This window comes from Diadema antillarum, unplaced genomic scaffold (assembly GCF_040938485.1).
Source record: "Diadema antillarum isolate AM-2024a unplaced genomic scaffold, OU_Dant_1.0 scf00000029, whole genome shotgun sequence".
Taxonomy (NCBI): domain Eukaryota; kingdom Metazoa; phylum Echinodermata; class Echinoidea; order Diadematoida; family Diadematidae; genus Diadema; species Diadema antillarum.
The window spans coordinates 2,274,885-2,299,273 of NW_027270918.1; the positions used below are offsets into that span (position 1 = coordinate 2,274,885).

A 24,389-nucleotide genomic window follows, 5' to 3' on the forward strand; every position below is an offset into this window, starting at 1 on the left:
GTTTCAGATGAGTCCAATTGAATAGAAAAGAAATCAGCTTTAAGTCGTGTGAGAACATGTGTATTTAAACAAAGTTAATTGTGGGCCGCCAGCATAATTGGAAGTGATTAGCAGTAACGATGAGCATGTTCAGGTGATGCAGTGCTCTCATAGGTATGTACATGTCAGCAATGATAGAATTTCTCTTGCGTGAGTCCAACGATCTGGAACATTAAAATATGATAAAGATTAACATTTCCATTTATAAATTGCTTTTGATTCTTAAAAAGAAAAACATGTATGCATTTAAAATACGAAAAATTTGAAGAGCCGGTGGCAAGAATAAAGGAGCAAAGTGTTATTCACGTTGTCTCTAGCAGAGAATATTGACGGCGTATGATAAGAATGTTTACTCCAAAAGGCATTTGATGGTGTACCTAGCATGACCCCCCTGTAATCCCCCCACGAAGGCTGCCGTGGCATACTTCTATTAATAGCCAGTCAGCACCGTCCCACTGATGGGCATGGTGGCGATGCTACCCCATCACTGTCAATTTGCGGAACATATGGCGTCCTGGTAGACTGTTGTATTTTTATTTTATTTTATTTTTTTTTCGAACCGTCCTCCTGTGGACTGAGGCATGGCCTCACTACGGGGAGCCAATCGTGTTGGCATTCCTGGACTCCCCGACAACACCTCGGGGTCCGACAACTCTGACTGCTGCTACTCTGCTAACAAGGATGACATATTCTGTTTTCTATTTTTTTTTTTGGGGGGGGGGGGAGGGGTGAGTGATGTCAGAGAGGTGCTTTGGGGTCAAAGGTGAACGTAAAATATCTGACTGTGGTGCACTCTTAAAGTTGCAGTCCTCTTTTGCTGCATGTTTGTCAATTTGTATTCTCAGAAATTTCACGGGTAGATGATATAATGTGATTTCCCTCGAATTTTGCGTGGTGTCAACGTAACATTACAGTGGCATGCACCATATTTGGACTCACACCAACCTCCATGTGTAGTACTGAGAGGACTGTCCTATGCGTTTCCTTGTCAAGAGTTCACCACTGCACAGTATAGAGTAACCCAAAGAACTACATTGTATGATTTGATGTGGTGATTGCCGAAAGAGAGGAACGTAAACTACTAGTAGTAGTAGTAGTAGTAGTAGTAGTAGTAGTAGTAGTAGTAGTAGTAGTAGTAGTAGTAGTCGTCATAGTAGTAGTAGTAGTAGTGGTAGTAGTAGTAGTAGTAATAATAGTAGTAATAGTAGTAGTAGTAGTAGTGGTGGTGGTGGTGGTGGTGGTAGTGGTATGTGTGGTAGTAGTAGTAGTGATAAGAATAATTGTAAATAAGTGTTTATAATTGAAAATTGTAGTAGTTTTCATTTGTGGAATGTTAGAAGATGTATGGTATTTCCCTCAAGAGAGGAGAGTGTAAGTTACCATGTGAATGCTACTTTGAAATGAGCATTAGGGAAATATTGACTTTGGCTGGTTGTCTTATTAAAGGTCCCACAGAGTTTCCTCTCTGTAAGACCTGTGTAATCAGTTTTAGTTGTTGTGACTAATGCCTTTAAAGTGAATGTATCAGATAGCAAAGTGTCGCAAGATAGCACAGGATACTATTTCCCTCCATGCCACTTAAAGACCCGGTGTCATGGTGAGTGATCGGCGGCCAGATTGAATCAATCTCCATTCATTGCCCATCAGGGCACATTCAAAAACCACAACTAGCGCCGTCCTGCTAGAATAGATTTGCCTGTCAGCGAATATGTGCATTTTCAGAGTGTACGCCGATTGTTAACGTTTGACTCCAGTAGAGACTCTTCGGTTGTGTGTGTTCTTTGACATGGCGATCAGTGATGAAGCTGTACACAGTCCATTACAGGGATTCTCGAATATATCCGAGTTGGGCCAGTCTTCCCCCTGCAGGGTATCCCCATGCTACTGGGCTTTGAATGTTGTCATGTCTGTAGACTAGATTATGGGGTCTTGACATTCTATATTATATCTATTCTATTCAGTAGTAGAATTTTTTATCTGTATGTTAAGAAATATGAATTTGGATCCTTGGATGTGAAGTCATGCAAATTATTTATTGTGTTTTATGGGCATGTTTCCTTTCTTTTCCCACAAGTCAGTTGATCTTGCTTTGAAATATTCTGAACATGGACTCCCATCAGTTATGTGCTTCAAAAGTTTCATATTGTCATGAGCTAATATCAAAACCCTTGGGATTTTTTTTAAAAATTTGTGATGCATAGTTGTATAATATTTGTTGCTTGAGGATTCCATCAAGAATATTATTCTGGTTCAGAAAAAAATTATAGTTGGTATTAGAGGTATTAGATATCGGCAGTCCTTGTGCCTCTAGCTTTTTCTGAAGTGATGCTTTGTATATCTTACCCATTAAGTTGATGCAATTGAATTCTTTCCAAGTGATGCTTTAAACTCTACAATTGATCGCCACATCGATATAGCAGTCTACCTACCCACTACTGAACGGGGGAGGACTATTCAGGAATAAATGTCAGATATACAGACTTTCATCATTTTACACTTTTTATCTCAAAATACTCCACAACAACTCGTTATCCTAGCAAACTGCATCAGCCATACAAGTTTCTTAGTAGACCATTTCAGTGTATCGCAAGCAAAGTCCAAATGATGGAAGATGAATTTTGAGCCCATCTGAGATCTATGCTTTACCTTTAACTCTTCTCCCCAACTTGTCTCCTCCCAGGGTGTGAGGCCTCCCCTGACGTCAGCATCGCCGGGGAGAAGTTCTGCATCAAGCTCCTCGCCGTCTCGGCCGAGGGAACGCAGGAGCTCATCTTGAGATGTGATACGGTAAGGACTTCCTCCGCCTCCAGTTTGACTCAGATTGTAACATCTTCCAATACAGCTTATAGATGGAGCAGTCTCTAGAAGAACAAAATTTTCCCATACGATTGCGATTGGATTTAGTAGAAGCACTTACCAGCTGAAGTATCATCCCCCGGGAGAATGGTGCACTTTGCAAAGTGCAAAGTGTTTGCAACTACATCTTCATTGGATGCTTTGATTTAAAGATTCACAACCCCAATTCCATCCCCACTCCTGAAATGAGAGAAGCGTTTCCTAATTTTATTTGATAAAGCCCTAGTATGATGTTGATGAAGCATCAATGGAGCAAGTGTGATCTGAATGGAGTGAAGTGTGTATCTCAATTTGTTAATTGTGTACAGCAAAATGTGATTGCTTAAGACCTGCTCTTTGTTTGATGATCAATGTTATTTGGCTAAAGGTTCCATCCAGTGGAATCAACTCAACTGTGACTTAAGAACACAAACAAACGAGATCAAGATTAGTTCTGTATAAGATTCGAATGTGGGGTTATCAATGAGAATTACTTTTTGTCATCTCAAAAATGCCAGTTACAATATTCTGCATCTTCATTTTCACCCATTAATAAAGTTCTCCAGGCAATAGGTAGTGGGAGGGGCTTGTTGAAATGGTTGGAAAGGTTTCTGTGTACAGTAGAAAGTTGGAGTGTCAGATAGGAATAGTCAGAGATGTTGTGGTTGACAGTGGGAAAAGTATTTTGTGTGTGTGTGTGTGTGTAATTAGAAAGGTTTTGCAGTGGACAAAAAAGTTTTTGTTTTTTGTTTTGTTAGGGCAGTAGGAAGGGTTTCTGTGGTCAGTTTGCTGGCTTGTTTGGGCAGCAGTTACGGTTTGTAAGAAGAGTAGGAAACTTGTGTAAGGGTGGTACTAACTGTGTCCTGAAGTATCCCCTCTAATTCTGTCCACTGTCCCCCAATTCCCGCCCCCACTGTAGGAGGACCAGTATGCCAAGTGGATGGCCGCCTGTCGGCTGGCGTCCAAGGGTAAGACGATGGCCGACAGCTCCTACACGTCTGAGGTGCAGGAGATCCAAGCCTTCCTCAGCATGCAGCACAGCAAGAAGGACGGCAGCGCGGTGGTCATCACCACCGACATGCCCGACCTCCAGCCGGAGAACTTTGTTACGCCGCGGGTGCTCAAGAAGTACAAAGCCAAAGAGGTCAGTCTGTGCCTGTGCAGCATTTGATCACCTGACGGTTTTGAATCACCTGACAGTTTTGAATCACCTGACTGTTTTGACTTGCACTAGTACACTATTCTCATTTTATCAATTGTATATTTGGGAAAATCAAATATTTGTAAGATATTCAAGACAGGGAAATGATTGTAATTGTCCCACACTTGAAGAAATAACCATTTACAAGGGTATGGAGTATGTAGCAATTTGTTTGGTGTAATTTTGCCACTTTCGATTGGCTGTTAAATAAAATGTACTGATAGGTAAGTGAACACTTGCTCCATGGACCCATTATAGAGCTGTTTGAGCAGCAGGTTGCAGTTGAATTCATATCACTCTTTAATATCCAGTTTGCAAGCATTACCATTGCTATGTCAGGTAAGACTGAGGAAAACCCGATGAAGATCAGAGCAACCAATTTTTATAGAGTTATGCAGATAAGTGTATTACTAAACTACTGTCTGTCATGAAAATTTGATGTAAAAAAATGATTACCGTAAAACAAAACATCATAATTTCATAAATGTCATGCAATAGTCCACAAAGATTCAGAGGGTGATAATAGTGTTTGTTGTTGTTTTTTTTTTTCATCACACAAGTGGCATTCTTATCAATAGTTGTTGACAGAAAATTTAGCCTGGTGACCTAAGTTGTTAGGCATTTTAATGCTGAAAGTTTAGGACAACTTGTTTTTATCGTGACAGAAAAGGAATTGATCATTTGACAGGGCTGTATACTTGTATATCTGTCATGTGTATGATACATTCATTGAAGCTATGTTCTAGTTGATTTATACTGGTCTTCCTTTCCTTTCTTTATATGCTGGTTGGCTACTTTCAGTTCATTCTTAGTTCTTTCAAGGTCACTCCATGCATGACATGCGGATAAAATCATCATGCACGGCTGTTTTTTCAGTAACGAGTGATTAAAAACTTTGTGCAAGACAAACGCGAGATCATGAGACCACGGAGCCGTAAATAAAAATCCAGAGCAGGGGTCGTAAAATGAAATTATATTGGCATCGTGCTTCCATGCTTCCTGTATTGGCATGAATTCAGCTGGTAGAAAGAAGCTGCAAGTTGGATGAAACATCTAGGATTAGCATCACTCGGTAGTCAAGCAGGGATGGGGCCCCTCAAACAAAACAGATGCTCAAATTAGTCATAAATTGTGTGCCGTCTGCCGAGAAAGTTTGTCAAAACATATCAGTTCATCACAACGCTGAGATAAGATATGAGATGTGTTAATCTCAGAGTGACTGTTAACTGTGAAGAAAAGTTCATTGAAAACTTCCCCTCTTTCATCCTTTGAACATAGATCAAGTTATGAAATGTACATTAGTCTCCCATCAGTTGTTGTGTCTTTGTACTTTCTGTCAACTTTTGATGTCTTCCAAAAGAGGATGATTTTACTTTCTTCTCCCAGCTGGGGTCAAACAAATATTTTGAAGAAAATGACGTCATTAATCCATCAGTTCATATTTTGTCCCCTGATGATTCAGCATTCTGCTCTAAGTTAGCCACTCCTCTTTGCATTGGACATCAATTTTCATAGGTGGGACTGAGTTGTGCTTGACATCAGTTTGACCGTGTGGGACTGAGTAGTTTGTAGGATGATGTCTTTTTACATTTGAGCATCCCAGCTAGAGTGTACTGTAACATGCAAAACATTCTTTACATGGCATTAATACTGATCATGATCATGGTATTCTAGCATGGAAGTATATTCAAATAAACCTAACATTCTGTGGGTCTACCATTTTTTTTATTTATGTATTTTTTTTTTTTTTGCCATTGCAATCTGGAAGAAATGAACAATATTTGGCTGTTTAATCATTCAATGAATGAAAGAGGCATGCTGTATCTTCAGAGACATTTGCGTACAGGTACCATGGGGTGTACCATCATGCCTTCTCACACTTTGTTCTTGGTCTTTGCACCCCTCTTTGCACCCCTCTTTGCACCCCTCTTCCTATCTCGTGAACAGATTGCCAAGAGAATCCTGGAAGCCCACTCCAGATCATCAGCGCTCTCACTCGTGGATGCCAAGCTGAACTACATCAAGGCATGGCAGGCACTGCCAGAATACGGCATCACATTCTTCGTGGTACGCATTCGGGGAAGCAAGAAGGACGTAAGTTGCACTTGAGCCATTAACTCCTTGGGTTCCTCCTTACCCGCTTTTTAAGATGATGCAATGAGTGGTAGGAGGAATGAAGAGAACTATTGGGTAGGAAATCGATGAGAGAAGAGACTGTGTGAATGAAAATTATGAAGATGTATGGTGAATTGCATCTGTGTATGAATTAAACCAGGGAATACGGTGCAAAAATGAGAACATTTAGAGTGTCATATCCTGTGATGTCAAGGTAAGTGCTGTCGAGTATAGTGGCACTCTAGTCAGATGTAAGTTGTGGGACGTACAGTGTAATACTGAAATTAGATAGTGTGACGATAGTAGATTTGGGCGGGGAGTTTCATTAGCAGAATGTCTTAGCGTCATGTTACAGTGCCAATGAAAACTACAAATGAAGTCTCGATCGTGTGCCGCTGATCTTCTCTCATCATGCTTGAGTTTCCCGCCAGTATATGATGAAATACGCCATCTCTCTATTCCCCTAATGCTTTTTATCTCATATCAAGACATTAGGATATGGAGATGGAGGAGGAGGAGGAGGAAGAGAAGGAGGAGGTGGTGTTTTGCTAGGTTCTTGAAGTAACAGGATGCAGGGTGTTCATGTCTGTGTACACTTGATCTTGTATCTTGTAACCATGTAGCATAATGGCATTAAAGGACAAGTTCACCTTCATAGACATGCGGGTTTAGTGAATGCAGCAATATTAGTAGAACACATTAGTGAGAGTTTGAGGAAAATCGGACAATCCTTTCAAAAGTTATGAATTTTTGAAGTTTCTGCTCAGTCATGACTGGACGAGAAGACTACTATAGCTTGTGATGTCACATGTGTACAACGATATAAAGAAAGAATAAAGAAAATTTAACATATTTCCATTTTTCTCGCACAACGAAAAAACACTTGACTTCTGTCATTCAGAAGGCAGGGGAAATAGTATTACCCTTAAAATACATCAGTGACAAGTCGAAGATATGCGCACTTTATTCAAAAAGTAAAGTTTTGTGAAATTCTCTTTTTATTTTCCTTATATCATTGTACGCATGTGACATCATACACTGTAGTAGTCTTCTCATCCAGCAGTGACTGCACAGATACTTAAAAAATTAATAACTTTTGAACAGATTGTCCGATTTTCCTCAAACTTTCACTGGTGTGTTCTACTAACATTGCTGCATTCTCTCAGTACTTGTGTATATGAAGGTGGACTTGTCCTTTAAAGAGAGCATCTGAGGGGATTTTTGACAGAACTCTCAATCATCCTAGCCGAGGTGGTTATGGTTGTCATTTGAGAAGGGAGAAAGAGGTTGGTTGCTCGTGTTGGCTGCCCTTGTGCGGCTGCTAAAATTAGACTTCTCCTCCTCTTTGAGAACTGAAAGTTGTGTTAGATCCTTCAATGGTAACCTATCAATGTGCTTTGAGACACTCATGTATGCTCATTAGGAGATCTCTGGAGTTCTGCGGTAACCAAAAGCAATTCATATCGCATCTTGTCCTTAATGTGATGTGTGTGTTGGAAGACTTAAAGGGATAAGTCTGGTTGTGTCAGCCAGAAAAGATCATCATTAACGGATCTCTGGAGATTTTTTGGCAACCAGAAGGTATAAGAATCACCTAAGTAGATACATCTTTTCGCAGTGTACAACATGTGCGAAGGAGGAATTAAAGGGATAGATCTAGATGTGTTATCCAGAAAAAGGGCATCAGGTATCGTCTTCTGGATTGCCTCTTAACCACCAAGCGCAAAATTTTATTAGATCATTTGTGACAGCATGCTGCACTGCTGATTTGAAAGAATTTCGCTCCATCTAGACAGCGCATCACAAATTTGTTCGGCACATTATGGCTGTCAACAGATGTTTCACAGTTTCAATGGCATAACAGCATGAAGACACCTTTCATGCATCAGGCAGTTGTTCAAGACAAATTTGATGCTTTCTGTGATAACAAGGAAGCCAGCTTATGACAGTATCACGGTTGTGTGGGATCTATTTAGAGCAGTCCATATCAGGGCAGGGTACTTCTAGCTAAGTCTATTTTTACTCGGCTCAGGCCTCCTCTGAGAGGTTTCAGACTTAAAAAAAAATCTTGCCCGTAATTATGTTCCTGAAAGAGATTCCTTATTGTGTCTTAAGTTATCGACATGTTCAGGCCCTGAAATTAGCCTCCTAGCCGAATGCCGACTGTCAACCGATCTGTAACAAATTCTATGACATGTCCCTTTTAACCTACAACTCTTTATGCTGAGCTGTACAACTTATTACTTCCTCAAAAGTGTTTTAGCGATCTGACTGGTCGGACCATAGTTGCAAATCGAAACTATAGCCAAATTTGATTGGAAAAAAATTGTGGATGGCAAATTGGCCAAATGCATTTTTGTTCTTGTATCTTACTTCTTGTTGTTGTTGTTGCTGTTGTTGTTGTTGTTGTGAGGACCATGTTAGGGAGAAGATAGGTTTGAGCTTGCTGTCAGACTGGCAATGTTAATGAGCTTGTATAGATGTTAGCAACGAGTTCTTTAGTAAGTCTGAAGCCCCTATGTATGTCATCCTTTGCTTGCCTGGATGTGATGAACTATAAGTTGCTGGTGCCCCACTTTTCTGTGAGAGGTTTGGGGCATGACGATTAAAGGGGATCAAATTTTATAATTGCCAACAGGATATCGTAGTCTAACAGGATTGGGAAGAGAGAATGCAGGTCAGAAAGGATGCTGTGTTTTTATGATACCTTCACAAAATGTCCCCAGAGGCAGTTTTGTTTTTCAAACGCATTGCAAGCTCATCACCCTGTTTGTTCAATCACGTATTTGTTGTTATTTTTCCCCCACCATGATTACTGTAGAATGAGGTCAGAGGTCGTGGTACTCAAATCTTGACAATTCACAAAGTTTGCCTGTGTCAATAATGTTTTGGTGAAGCTGAACTAAGGCGCAATTATTGAATCAATTTCTCTCTTTATGTCAACAAGTGGTAAATGCACAATTGTAATGCTTTGCATCATAATTTGAGAGATGACTTTATGACTGGGACATCAACAAATCATTTTCAACCGTGTTCATAATCAAGGGAGGAGGGGGAATCGATTACTCTTCATACTAGGAGGCATGTCTCCAGAGTTTAACAAAGGAGTTTGCCTCCAAGTTGTGTGGCAATTCCATTTGTTCAAAAATTTAATCATGATCAACTGTGCTTACACCATCATGCTGAAACTGCGTTTTGAATTTTGAATTGGACACTGTAATTTGATGTGACAAAGTTTAAAATGATCCTATAGAGGTCCCTAGATAAAAATCTGTTAAGTTTTTTTTTGTTGTTGTTGTTGTTGTTGTTGTTGGGTTTTTTTGGTGTGTGTGTGTGTTTAGAGTTTGTTGTTGATGTTGTTTTGTTCATTTTGTTTTTGTTGATAAAGCTTGAGGAGATATGAACAGTGTTGTATTGTGAACCTGTGCCAGGGTTCTTAGTCACCGAGTTTGAAAGCGTATCAGTAAACTGCACCTGCTTCGCATGTGCTGTCAGTAAGATTTGAGGGGGTTCACCCTCCCCCTTTAGAATGCTCTGTGAAGAATAAAGGAAATGATAAGATTATTACAAAAATAAGAGTGAGCAGTTCTTTTCTAGTTAAATTGAGAATTTGAAAATTGCTCCTTTTTTTTTTGGGGGGGGGGATGTGAATGTGCCTAACAAAATGAGACAAATTATTGCTTTTCCAGAAAGTAGTCATTTTATCGTGAGATAAAAATATCAGTTAAACCTATACTAGCATTGGCCAATCAATAAGTGTGATAATAAATGGACAATTTTAGCCAGTAGCAATTCCAATAAAAAGGGCGACATGAATTGAATATCTCTTGAAACAAAAGTGCCAAATGTCTCAGAAAAAAATAATCGATAAGATATTCAAATTGTTACAGCCGCAATTGGCATGTTGTTTCAGCTGGTAGGCATTGAATGAGGCACGTGCCATTTTACAGCAGTGTGTTGCACGCATTGCATACCAGCAAATCTCCCCATGTGAAGACATAGTCAAATTGTCATGTAGTATTAATATCATATATAAATATATATAAACATATATTCTCTTTTTTTTATGGGGAGGGGATGATGTAAAAATCTGACACGTCAACACGCCAACCGGATAGATATGGTGTTCTCAGCCCCAGATATCATCGGCCTCAAGGATATTTAGAAAATCCCGATAATTGGAACTTCCTCTCGTATGAGTCAGTATTTGGAGTGATTGAATAACCAACATTTGGCTTTATGTGCCTGTTGCTGCTTAAAAGGTCTATCTACCTCTCTCTATATATATAAATACAAAGTGGCATGCTGTAACAAATATACCTTCAGAAGGTCTGTTCTTTTTTGTTTTGCTCTTTGCTTTTTCTTAGAATGGGGAGGTAAATATGCACATTAATAATCTTTTACAGATGGTGAACAAGAAGGAAGAATTCACACTGATATCTCAAATGGAACTCTCATCCAATCTTTGAAAAAATATCCTTGTGTTATGTTTTAAAAATGCTATTCATTTTTGCCTTCAATAAATCTGCAGCAAATATATATACCTGAAACATCCAAGTACCCAATATCTTCAAATCTGAACTATATGTATCCTAACTTCGTTCAGTAATGATTTCATAATGCAGCATTGTGGAATTTATACACATACTGGATGGAAATTTGAAATAGTAAAATCTTATCCATTTAGGTGTGAGTAGTGGAAAATGCTGTGTTAGTAGCGAGAGCAGAGTGCAGTGAACTAAAAGGCACAAACAAAAACAGACACCCAGCAAAATGGAATGACAAGTGCCATGTGCTATGGTAGTGTGCACAGATCTTTTTCTCCTCCAAGATAACTTAAAGGGACTGTACAGTACTGGTTGAAGTGGGAATTCATGTTTTGAACATTCCTAAGTGAGATAGTGAAAAGCCTCTTATGAAATATGAAAGAGCATGTAACTTTAAGAAGGATTCAACGTTTATTTGATGAAAATTGGTTTTCAAATGGCTGGGATATCCCAAAAAGTGCTAAGAATAAAAGGCGACATGCCACAACTTTATTAGGATCTCTTTGTTTCACCTTGTTTTTGGATATCTCAGCAATTTCAAAACCAATTTTCATCGAATAAACTTTTGATACCCCTTAGAACTGCATGCTCTTTGACATCTCATAGAGTGGTTTCTGAATATCTCGCAAAACGTTAAAAGCTAAATCCTCACCTTGACCAGAACTGTACACACCCTTTAGTGTGTAGTAAAAATCTGATGAACAAAATGTCGGGATATTTACCAGGTCTGGACATCAAATATGAAAATTGTGCATCCTCGTACATGATGACACAAGACAGAAATTTGATGTGCAGGATGGATCTTGTTGTTGATTTCTTGTCAAAAGAAGGAATTAGTGAAGACTTGCGTATATGCAATCGCATCAGAGACTCTCTACTTTGGGGCTGGTATCGATACAAGTTCCACCATTATGTTCATCTGATTTTAGTCTTTTTATTAAAGCCACCTGAAACATAGTGAGGAATCACACTTTGAGCCGAGTTGAGTAAAAATAGATTGGAGCAGTTGCCTTTCTTTTCTTCCTTTTTTTACTTTAAATAAATGTTCACCAGCTGTCACCTTGTGTAGAATATTGGCAGGAACACGTGTAAAATTCTACACAAATAACTTCTTACTTCAGGAGGTTTTTTTTTTTTTTTTTCAGTGAGAATTTAAAGCACAATTTAGCCCAAGGTTGAGGTATTTTTGATGAAAGCAAACAAAACTATAAAAAACTTCCCTAGAACCTGTGCTGCAAACACCAGTCTTTCAAGAAAGCCTTTCAATAAATTATTTGGTGATATAAAAATAAAAGTGTCCGGGTGCTTGAGTGCTGAAATAGTGGTGCGTATGTGATTTTATTCAAAACCAAATGTTTCACACACTTATGTTGTGATTGTCTCATATGGGAACATCTGTAAAACCATGATTTGACTGTGTGGGAAGTACAAAAAAAAAATAAAAAAATGAATTAATTGTACAATTTACATATTGTATACTCAATAACTTGTTTTGTTTTGTTTCTGTGTTTTTAGAAATGACCGAATACATAATAATGTTTGTGTTGTTGTATAGTACCCAACTGTGATGTCAACATCAGTGACCTGTTGATACACTGACAAGTCAGTGCCATTGTTAGGAGGTGGTTATAAAGGTGCTAGATCACATTATGTCACAATGTTAAAAGAAAGTTACAGCGTACACATTTTTTGGAATTCCTTAAGTGTGCCATTCATTTATGTCACCTCATTTTGACCGTGATCTTGACCGATATCTTGACCATTGTTTTGACCAATGTCCAGGAGCTGCTGGGCCTGGCCTACAACCGCATGATCAAGATGGACATCAACTCAGGGGACTTGCAGAAGACGTGGCGCTACAACACCATGACGCACTGGAACGTGAACTGGGAGACGCGGGAGCTCGTCATCGGAATGGAGGACGAGATGGTGCAGCTCTCCTGCCTGACGTGCGACTGCAAGGTCGTACACGAGTTCATCGGCGGCTCCATCTTCCTCTCGCTGCGCAAGCAGGACAAGAACCAGGTGCTCGACATGGACATGTTCACGAAGCTAACCGGCGGCTCGGAGACGGGCGTGCTCGAGTAGCCGTCCGCTGCCGCCTTTGTCACCGCCGTGGGTTGTCACAGCGACGCCGCTTCCGCTAAGGACTGCTGTCACTGCTGATGGAGTGGGGATGGGGCTGGATAAGGAAGGAGGACCTTGTGGAGGGGGAGTGAGGACATCCTTGCCACTTTAAGGTGCCTTGCTCGGTGATCAGCATTTGCCAGTTGGACCTTCAACAAATACAGTCTTCAAGGTGCAATGAGTAGAATTTTTTTCTAAAGAATGCTACTCTAATGTCCGAAATTCTGGTGTTTGCAACCCAAAACTTAAAAAAAAAAAAGAAGAAAGAAAATAAGGTGTTTCATATGCCACTGCATTGTGAGCTAGTAACTGAAGGAATTGTGTAAGCAAAGCACAGATGAAAATGTTTGAACTCACTCGACTTGAGGTGATGTCACAGTGGATGCTGGAGCGCAATGAAAATGCCTACGAGAGTGGCAAATGTCACACTCTTTTTCCCCTGTATCCTCTTCTGCTGCCCCCTAATGTGATGAGACCACTCCTCAGAGCTGGGTGCGTTGTTCACCGCCCCACTATGGTACAGCCCCCCTTCTGCATCACCAGTGACGCATCATCGCCTGCCATTTCGCTAGTCGAGGAGTAAGCCATGGGGATGGTCATTCCACCCTGTTTGGCAAAAAAAAAACAAAAAAAGGTTGACCAGCGGTCAAGCGGAGTAGTCAGGTGGTCCCTCGGAGCAGCTGTGGTCAACCAAAAAAATAGCGTGAGGGGAGGACGGACCCTCATGATGACATGGACAACTAAATTTTGGCAGAGTATTGTAGCTTTTATGAAATGACTTGCATTTTATATTTTTTGAGCCAATGTGGGAATGATCAGGACGGCTTGAGCCAAGACTAGGGACACCATGTTCTCAGCCTCTTTGCAATAATGGGAAACGTGCCAAGGAGGACGAAATTTTATCGTGGTGCATCTTGTATTGGATTCGGAATCAAGGAAACTACATTTTGTTTTGTTTTTAAGATAGATATGCACTTTCTGGAAATCAACATTTTGTCTGAAGCATTATGTAGTCTGATATTAGCATTCTTTAGGTTCACTGTGTATTTCAGGAAATGTTGCTCAACTCTTTATTCTTTTTATCCATGCAGCCGAGCGAAGTCAATTGCATTCATATTTTCAAAGCTCAATTTACTCTATTAATAGAATTTGCTGACTTCTCTTGTTGTTAACATCATGCTATTTTAGGGGTCAATTTTCATGTAAATAGACATATATTTGTATATATACTGATCTTTATATCTTTAGACTAGTGTCATCCCCCTATACTTTTTCTTCTTAAGAATATGTGATATGTATTGATTTTTATTTATTCTGCAAAGTCTATCCCAACTCTGTCAAATGCCATGTATGTAGGTTACAAAAATTATTGTATATGTGCATGTTGACTTTCATAGATTTTCAAACAATTCTGTCATTTTTTAAAAAAGATTGATACAATTTTAGTGTCAACCTGTAGACCTGACCCACACCACATGTGAGATCTTCTAGATGGATTGAGATGCGTGTCCCCGAAATAGACCTAGCCAATCACGTGCCCAGTAATATAAATCATACTGTAGTGGATTTGACTGTATATATCTATGTGTACATAATCCAGGTCTTAACATGTATATGTATTATTGTGTACAATCAAATTGTTGGTATAGTCTTATCCACCCGTGTAATTTTTATGCCAGACGAATTTATCGTCACGATGTGGCGGGATGACCACATCCCAGCTACTTCGCCGGGCAGGTATCACGTGTGAGGAGAAAAACGAGAAAATTCACGGGCATGCCTGCATTGTTCTGCGACATCTATACAGACATATGATATAGACCATGGAGAGATTGACATATATATACTGCATTTTATATGTATCCTTGCAAATATTTATGCCACTCTAGTTATGAGATTTTTTGAAAGAGAAAGGACAGAGAATTGCAAGCATCTATTTTGGAGTCCTACGTGAGAGGGGGAAATGGTATTGGAATAAAGCGACGTATGGAGTCCATGAAGATGGCAACCCAATGGCGGATCAGAATTGCTCTATGATGCCTGACGCCTTGTTAAGAGACCGTTTGGAAAGACTTCAACCGCCTCTCGCATTCAAACTCGCAGCTTCACTGCCTCTTTTTTGTACACCATTCCCTGACGTTGCTCTGTGGATTCTCTGTGGATGTTGGAATGTTGCAAAGACGGGAACACCTGCACGCACAGGGTGTGGAAATATGCAAATCAGCCCGCGGATGATTTTTCATTGGCCCGTGGACGTGCAGATGCCCGTCATTTGGTCAGTTTGTATCGTACGCTGTGTGGAGTCATCGTTGAAAATGTTGCCCAAAATTTTAAGGTAGTTTGCGGTCCTCATCCAATATTCACCATAGTCCCTCACTTATCAGTGTGCTTTTTTTGCTTTTTTTCCTCTTGAAAATATTTGTGGTTGATTACCGTCTACGAGCAAAAATCCAATGTGATATGCATTTTTGACTCCAAAATACCCACCGCACACTTTTCAGACTCCGTTGCAGTGTTGGCAGAATAGGTTGTTTCTTCCTTATGTTTTCTGTGGAAAAGACAAAACTTGAACCAGATAAAAGACGTTGAGGTGTTAGGCAAGCTGTCAAAAAGCTATGAAGAAAAAAAAGCATGACAAATCAAACTAAAGGGTGAAGTGTGCAACTGCCTAAGTTTGTGGATATGATGATATGAACAGTAATTCAATCCGTAATGCACCCTTCCCTCCCTCCACTCCCCTGAATCGGATATTTTTCTAGGATAGGTAATCCATGTGTATTGTACCATATGTGCACTGGGCAGCTGTTAGATTTTTACACATTTTGCTTAGTTTCGTCAGTCTTGATCCCGACTTTGTACTGTGTGAATTTGAACTGTGTGTTTACTTCTAAAGCTGTAGTCTAACCATCATTTTTTTTACTACTATTTTTAGGAAAAAACTGATCCTGCAACATTTGTTGTTAGTACTTCGTATAGTTAGACAGAAATAGTTACCGTATTTTACATGCATGTCATACAAATCATTTGTTCTCTGTAACTGTTATTGATAGTTACTGGTCATTACTGACAAATGCATTATAAGAAAAACTAAATGAAACACACGCAATGATATTTTTTTATTAAGTATTTTGCATAATCATATTAATCCAGGGGTTTTCCTGTTCCTGTACTTGATAATAACCCGACATAGTGTCTTGAAGATATTAGCAACAAACTCTGTGGACATCTGTATATTGCTTTCAGTTTTTCTTTTATTTTATGTAATACTTCCATTTGCCATAGCTCCTGCTTTGAGGGACTGCTGGATGGCGCGTATTTCAACTGTATTGATTATTAATGAGACGAGTGTGTAAGGAAGTATTAAAATACATGTGGAATTGTATGAATTCAAATGACAGTATGCAGGGCATAATATGCAAATCACAAAACACAGTGCTGTGTGAAAATGAAAATCATTAAAGTAAAATAAAAGCAGTTGTCATCACACAACCTTTCGGAAAAGGCTTCATGGAGTTGATTTTATTGTCTGGGTGTTATTTTTTTCTTCATGTTTTTGGTTTTCTTGTTGGCAACACATATACATGTACCTGAGCATGATATCTAAAATGTTCATCACGAATCCCAAAAAACGTGTACAAATAAATTGGTTTTGTGACAGACAATTTTACTTTATCACTGCTATATCATTACTTGCATTTTTTTCTTTTTTTTTTCCTGCCTGCATGCTACCTCTGCACATGAAATGACCAACAATGCCAGCCTTTTTCTGATTCCAACATTGACTATTGAATCTTAATGTAGTCCCACAGCTTCTACATCATGTCCGCTACTGGGAGAAACAACATTCACAACCTAGTGCTAAGCATTTTGTTCCCTGGAGATGTTAGGAGAAAACTAGAGCTTGTCAAATTTTCCTTTCTTTTAAAGTTGTGAGAGGTTGTTTTTTGTTTACAAGTTTCTATGTGAATGAATGGGTCTAAAGTCAATATTTTTGACAATCAAAGTTCTTCACTTACATGTATCCTTAGAAAATGGAAATTGTTCTGTCTGCCATAGGAATACTCGTTTCCATATCGGTGCTTTTTTGCCATTGCTCAATTTACAACAAATTTCCTCGGTTCTGTTTGGCTAGTCCCACATACTTTAAAATATGTCACACTTTGGATAGTGAACCATTCAGATCCATTTTCAGCAAGTTTCACACTGATCTCACATTTACAAAAACTAAACTTTGGAAGGTGTAAAGAATGAATTGGCAAATCCTTAACACAAGTCACCTTGACGGATAACATGAAAATTGTCAGTTTTTATCATGTCAAGAGAAGTGATTTTATGTATCTAATGTAAATTATAGATAATTTTAGTTTTTTATCATGTGTAGGATCACCTTTTTTTCCCCCACGGAAATTTGATTTACATTTTTATGGTAGGTTGATGGCTGTCTTAAACATTTCCTGGCGAAATTGCATAAAGTATTAAAACATAATTGCATAAACCATTAAAGCATGTTTTGTCACCGAAGAATGTAAACACCCATAGGAATTCTGTGATCTCGCTCAGTTTTGGGTAGTCCTTTGTGCTTAGTGCTTTTTGCAAGATTAAAATCATCACTTTCCTGCTTTCATGTGAGAAAAACGCCCTCGCTCATCTTGCAGTAATTGTTATGAAAAAGGAAGGAAGTCTTGTGTAAATTTTTGCAGTTTCAGCCTGCCACGTTTAACTGGTGATTTTCAGACCAGGGAGACTACTCCTGGGTCTTTTTCAAAGACGGTTTTCTCTTGGTTCCGTTGGCCTACTACTGCCTTGCTTTGGCCACGATGTCTGCTTTCAAGAAGGACTGTGTCTTACAGATCTGATATCTATGGCTGCAAATCAAAAGGGAGAAGGAAGAATATGATACATAACGCAAAGAAATGTGGACTGCATCACAGTGTGGAAATTTTCACACAATTCGGCACGTCACTGTCAGTGTGAACCCAGAAGCTAATCTGGCTTCCTCTTTCTCTCGTAGAAATGTGTGGAGAGTGAAAAAAACAAAAACAAACGTGGTCTTGTCACCCAAATTGTGCCAAACCGAACCCTCGCTGGAGATCGTTTCTGCAAAACTTTATAATGATAAATGAGAAAAAATATATATTTGTACAGGATAATCTGCATAATGTAATTTTCACACTATAATGTCATTGATGTTTATTGATGGTGATTATGGTATGTCAATAATGTCATTAATGGCGATGATGGTATCATACAAATGTGTGAAACGCCTTTTATGAGGGAAGCTTTTTGACAGAAGGTAAAGGTGTTTTTTGTTTTGTTTTTTTGCATGAGGATTACTGAAGGCTGTGCAGTTATAATTCTTAAAATCTTTTTTTTTAAATTCTTTTTATTTGTCTAGCTTTTCATGTGACAACATGTGACATGTGACGGACACATTTTTACAATTGATGGCCTGTAAAGGGGCACAATAAATGACTCGGCTGTAGCATCTTATTGTCAAAAGACTTGCGTGCATGTCGGGTCTTTTCGTCTGCGGTTCTTCACAGCACTCGGTCTGTGTGCTTGTGCTCGTTGGCATGTGTGTGTGTGAGTGATATAGATGTGTGTGTATATATATATATATATTGTAACGTATTTTTGTGTTGTGAAAGAATTGTGCCTAAATGCTTTAATCATACAAGCACACTATCCCGAGCAAAACACGATGTACAATCTGCCTGGGTTGCTTGCCAAAATCAGAGACTCCAACTCTCCCGTTTTCGACGGGAGATCTCCCGCCGAAAGCGCATTTTTGCAAAATATCCCGTTCTCCCGCTTGAGATTTAATTTCTCCCGCCCTGGCTCTGTGTCTCCCGTTAGACAGGATTTCTTAGTTATTGCCATTGTATGTTGAAAAATAAGCCTTAGATAGTACGAGAGAGCATCTACAACCCTAGAGCTTGGACCCCGGCCGCAAGGGACTTCACTTCAAATTGGAGTCTCCCGTTTGCTAGGGGTTTCAGGCGGGAGAATCTCCAGATCAGAAGGTGCTTGGGGTTGGAGTCTCTGCAAAATGTATGGCTGAAGAGGCACTCCTTTTGTTTTAACTCGCACGGCAAATTCATGACAATCATGCCACTCACACAGTCATGTACTCAAATCACCATCACCAATACCCAAGTCATCTCAGAAGAGACTTAATAAAGTAGGTCGCAAGACAAGTACATACCGTTCGCTGTTGATTTTATTCAGGCAAGGATCAGAACAAAGACAAACTTGTCCACTGAAGATTAGTTTCTTCTACCAGCACCAAAACCAGACTCTTTCCTCTCTCCATCTACTCGGACTTTTATACTGACCGTCCAAACTTTTACCCCCCCTCTCTCTTTCTTTCTGTCACTCTCTCCCTCCCTCTCTCTCACTACCTAGCTAGTTACATAATCTTGGGCGTACACAGCCCTACAGTGTACACCAGGGAGGTGGTCCCTGCCTACCCCCAACATCACTTCGCCATGCACAAGGAGGATACCCCTCTCTCGTACACACACACACACACACACTTATGCACACAAACACTACTACCTCGTAGCTTGTGCTCAGGGAGCATACATGTACAACACAGTTGAGTGTTCCGTTCCTCTGGAAGGGGTAACACTAGGCATGGTCATTGCTTTAGGTCAATTTTGTTACAATATATATATATATATATATATATATATATATATATATATATATATATATACACATACATATATGCATATATATATATATGTAATATGTGCATGTGTATGTGGTTTTAATGTGTATATATTACGTGTTGCTGGTGTGGTTCATCATCTTGATGTGTGTGTGTGTGTGTGCATGTGTGATTCTAGTTGTGTTGAAGGTGTATGACAAGTCAATTCCAGGGATTAGGTGTCAGGTAGGGTGCGACACTAACTTTCTTGTGTGTCCGGTGGCCCATACAGGCCTCTGAAATCTTTAATTCTGAAATTGTGGTGGCCCAAAATAAGAGCAAAAGTAACAGCTCAGTTTTAATCAAAGTTGCCCGATAGGGCTACCAAAAGATAGATTCAGTGGTCCGACACCATTTGTTAGTGGTCCTGGGCCACTGGGCCACTGCTAATGTGAAGCCCTGTATAAGGTGTATGGCTATGGCTGCAGGGGCAGTATAACTTTTCTATTGTGACTACTAACTGCTGGTTCTTGGCCTGGTCTCCCAATACATTACACACCTCTCTCTGGCATTAAATGGAAGAATAAGCATGGGACCAGCCACTTTGTGAAAATATGAATATAAATAAAGACAGATGACACAGAAAAAAAAGTAATGGGAGAAGGTTATTGTTGACTAATATTGTAAACTTGTTTCCTGATGGTTATTTCTTACACCATAGAGAGTATCGTTTGCATTTCTAGATAAGGAAGCAGGCGCCACAAACGAAGAAATGGCCTGATTCAAACCTCCTCACATCAACCAATCTAACAGAAAGAAAGGAAAAATAAGAAAGAAAACAAATTCCTCCCGCCCCCTCTTGCGAGGTAAGTGTGTACATCAGGGCCCCATCTTGTAAAAGATGTTAGGATAGCAACTCTTGCTGGAATGGGAACTTAACCAGGAAGCTGGATTCTTGTCGTTACCATGACAATTGCCACTCCAGCAAGAGTTGCTTATCACATCAACTTTTAATGAAATGGGGCCCTGAATTGACTAATGAATCGAGTTCTGATTTGCTGCTTGTAGCCAATGAGGAAGCACGAAATGCTTGTATGCAAGCAAGCCATCATTGGGCGGATGCCTTGACGTCCCTTCTGAATGAGAAGGAACCTAGAATTCTAAACCTCGGACGTAGCCATCAGAAGGACTGTACGTTTCTTCCTCTAGTGCAGTGCGGTTATTTTCCCTTTCACACGTTTGACAGCGAAGTACGTTTGAACAGGGCCACGGCAGTCAACTGGAAAATAAATCACGAGCAACACGACAGTCGGAAGAGGAGGGTGTATTGGTCTAGAGGAGTTTGTCGAGGATAGAAACCAAAACTGCAAGTCGATATCGTCCAATTGAGTGGAGAAATGACAGCACTTGATGGAGAGCCTCGCCACTCAGTGAATGGCCGGCGTAATTTTGAGGTGTCAATCGTTCGAGATAAGAACAGAATACGGTGATGCTTTGCGTACAAAGTGGGGGGGGGGGGGGGAATAGACATCATGTAACAGTGGAACCTCGTTGTAAAGAGGTTGGAGATAACTATAATTCTCTCATAAGTATATGATTTTTTCGTCCCAATTCTTTATATCTGATAATTTCTTTGTTTCTGTACCCTGATATAGTGAGACCTGGACCCTGTTTTTATAAAAATCATAGTCCCGGAAGTCCTGGAAATCTGTGAAAGTCCATAAATCAATGATAACTTCTTAATCAATTGTAAGTCCGTTTTATTGAGAGACCCACGATTCAAATCAGTATTAACTTCCTCCTGAATCAATTAGAACTTCAGATCAATTCTAAATCTGTGTAAAACGGAAACTTATAGTTGATCGAAAGTTATAATCAATTATAATTGGATCAGAGTTATCATTGATTTCTTGATTAATAACTCTCGCTTGTTAAAAAAGGGCCCCGATTTAAGGTAACTGTCATGGATTTAGGTCCTCATTATAGCTGGGTTGCCATGTATCTCAAATGCAAGTATGCATGGTTTAGACAATTATTATTCTCTATACATCGACTTTAATAGTGTCTATCAATTACTGACTTGAACCCTTTCTTCATTTCTATTTGGTGTACTGGTATCCAATTAAAACTCTCTAAGACCTACAACTCAAAATATTTTGGGAACTTGGGTTACCAATGGTATAAACCAATGGTATAAACAGAGTTATAGAAACGAAAAAAAGGTATCCATAGTTCTCTATATTGCTATCAGTTTTCTTTCTTTCTGTAAATAGAGTCATTTTTTAAACACAATAATAGACAAGTTGCGCAATTTTGCTTTGAAATATTGAATTTTTCAGCATGGTCAGGAATTACGGAATATGTATGTCATCAAATGCATGTAATCATCCATCACAACCATGCTCTACAATTCAGCACTGCAAACAACAGATTTTGTAATACCAAAACTTTACCTGTGCTTCTACCCGTCCAATAACTTTCTGTATTGCACAAGTTTACGCGTTTCTCTTAATGCCTCTGACCCCATTCCCCCATCCCCCCCCCCCCCCCCCCTCCAACCCGGATGTTGGAAGCAGTTTGTTTTTGGTGGTGTGCACCACCAAGATCTTATCATTTCAGATTTTGTGCAAAAGGTCAGTCATGACTTCAGCTAGGAATGTCAAGTGGGATGTAAGTTGGTGGATAGCCTATCAAGTAGAAATAGAAGATAGTAGTAGTAGGTCAAAGGTCACTCACAGGCCATAGCACTTTAATGGAAAATGTAATTTTCCATCTGTAACTTTCGTTAAGATAGGAAGGATAGAACTGCATACACGAATAGTTGCCTGAAATATGACAATGGTAAAAGGTCAAAGGTCAAGGTTACAGGTCACCAAAATTTTCTTATACTGTCATTTTCTGGCCATAAATAATGCATGCTGAAAAATGTAGATTAGTTTTAAATGAATGTATTCGCTAATGGCCATCTTCAACAGAGGTTGGCAACACTGTAGAAGCCCCCAGCAATATGTTGAATCTGTAATACTAACTCTCCTTGAAAGCCGTCAAAGAAAGTTATGAAAAGTACGTAATGAAAGGCGAGTGCTTTGTATTACATGACACCACCAAAAGTTATTCTCGACTATTTTAGAATACTTCATGACACACCTATATATTCATTGGTAATTCCAGATTTTGAATGTATTCATTGTACTGGATGAAATTTGATCCCAATTTTAAGTATCCATAAATCTGGAACTTGATACAATGTAGTGGTATATAATAACCTACATTTTCAGTGAGGCAGTAAGCATAAGTATATGCTTGGAAGATTGAATTACACCGCTTGACTGCAGTGAATAAAAATAAATGGGCGAGGAAAGGCATGACTACTTTACTGGTCAGTCATGATGTCAAATGACATGTTGAGCACTTGTGTAGGTCAGTTGACCGATTGCTTTGCTTAGACCTGCACAGGATGAATCAAAGACGAGTGTGTTATGTAAGTGGTGTGACCTCTGAGAAAGAAGAAATTGATTCCTTGATATAGATTTGAGAAATATCAAATAAGTGGTCTTTTTGCATTGTATAACAAACAAGAATTTCTTCACAAAATACATGATGATGATGATGATGATGATGATGATGATGATGATGATGATGATGATGATGATGATGGTGATGGTGGTGATGGTGGTGATGGTGGTGATGATGGTGGTGATGGTGGTGATGGTGGTGATGGTGGTGATGGTGGTGATGGTGGTGATGGTGGTGATGGTGGTGATGGTGGTGATGGTGGTGATGGTGATGGTGATGATGATGGTGATGGTGATGATGATGGTGATGGTGATGATGATGATGATGATGATGATGATGATGGTGATGATGATGACGGTGATGATGATGATGTTGAACAGCATTTATATAGCCCCATTTATCTGTGGAACATTCAAAGGTGCCCCACTCCCACAATACGTCACTTATTATTCACAAAGTTGCTTGAAAAAAATTGGTCTTTAGTTCCAATTTGAAGGTATCTAGGCGGTAATATTTCCAAAGTTGGATTGGTAGAGAGTTCCACAGAAGAAGAGCAACCAAAGGCTTTATCCCTGTAATTTTTCACAATAATACCATTGCAATGACTCAATTACAATGAATCTGAAGAGTTTCTGCATGTTAAAAGGCCCACAGTCGCTGGGGAGGGGGAAAAGGACTTCCATAACACTGAATGACAACTTGTGTTGAGATGCACTTTTGCAATGCTTCTGGGCTTTTATTGTTTGCAATACAGAGTTGACTTTTTTTTTAAGTATAAACTTATGATATACTCTACAGAAAAACATGAAATGGTTGGTCAGTCAGTCATTCAAATGATACAAATGAAAACAAGTCGGCAAATGAGCACACAGCGCTCACGAACAAAACACGCTTCACAATGCTGCAGCACATTGACAAGTTTCACACATACAAAAGGATTTGTTGTCCAATCACATTTCAAGAGAAAAAAAAAATGTGTTCCTAGGTGTGTTTGTGGTGACAGAGCATTAACACAAAGGAACAAGGCTCCTCGATGACTTCTAACTGTATGTAGGCATTCCATACGACAGCCACGTGAAACACACCACAGCCTGGCGACCAAACATATATATAATGAGTATCTGTCGATACGCTTACATACAAGTGTACACAATAGTTTATCTTTATGGAACTTGAAGTGATTTTAAGGTGAAGTTAAGCCCCATCTCCTTATTTGTATTTCAGAAAACAAACCATTAATTACTGCATCACATCTGATGAACATGAAAAAGGTAACATATTTGGGATAAGTGTGACTCAAATTTGCTGCCAAACTTGCAATTGAAAAAAAGGGGAAAAATTACTCAAAAATCACTCA

General features: G+C 39.4%; 1 protein-coding gene across 1 annotated transcript in view; it reads left to right on the forward strand.

The window, feature by feature from the left end:
• Nucleotides 1-14,726, forward strand: part of LOC139739022 (fermitin family homolog 2-like) — a 110,089-nt gene extending 95,363 nt beyond the window's left edge. The window contains exons 9-12 of the mRNA XM_071649638.1: nucleotides 2,720-2,826; nucleotides 3,794-4,018; nucleotides 6,023-6,169; nucleotides 12,520-14,726. Of these exons, the coding sequence (XP_071505739.1) occupies nucleotides 2,720-2,826; nucleotides 3,794-4,018; nucleotides 6,023-6,169; nucleotides 12,520-12,825 (785 nt within the window). The 3' untranslated portion in view covers nucleotides 12,826-14,726. The remainder of the gene's footprint in view (nucleotides 1-2,719; nucleotides 2,827-3,793; nucleotides 4,019-6,022; nucleotides 6,170-12,519) is intronic.
• Nucleotides 14,727-24,389: the final 9,663 nt, after the last annotated feature.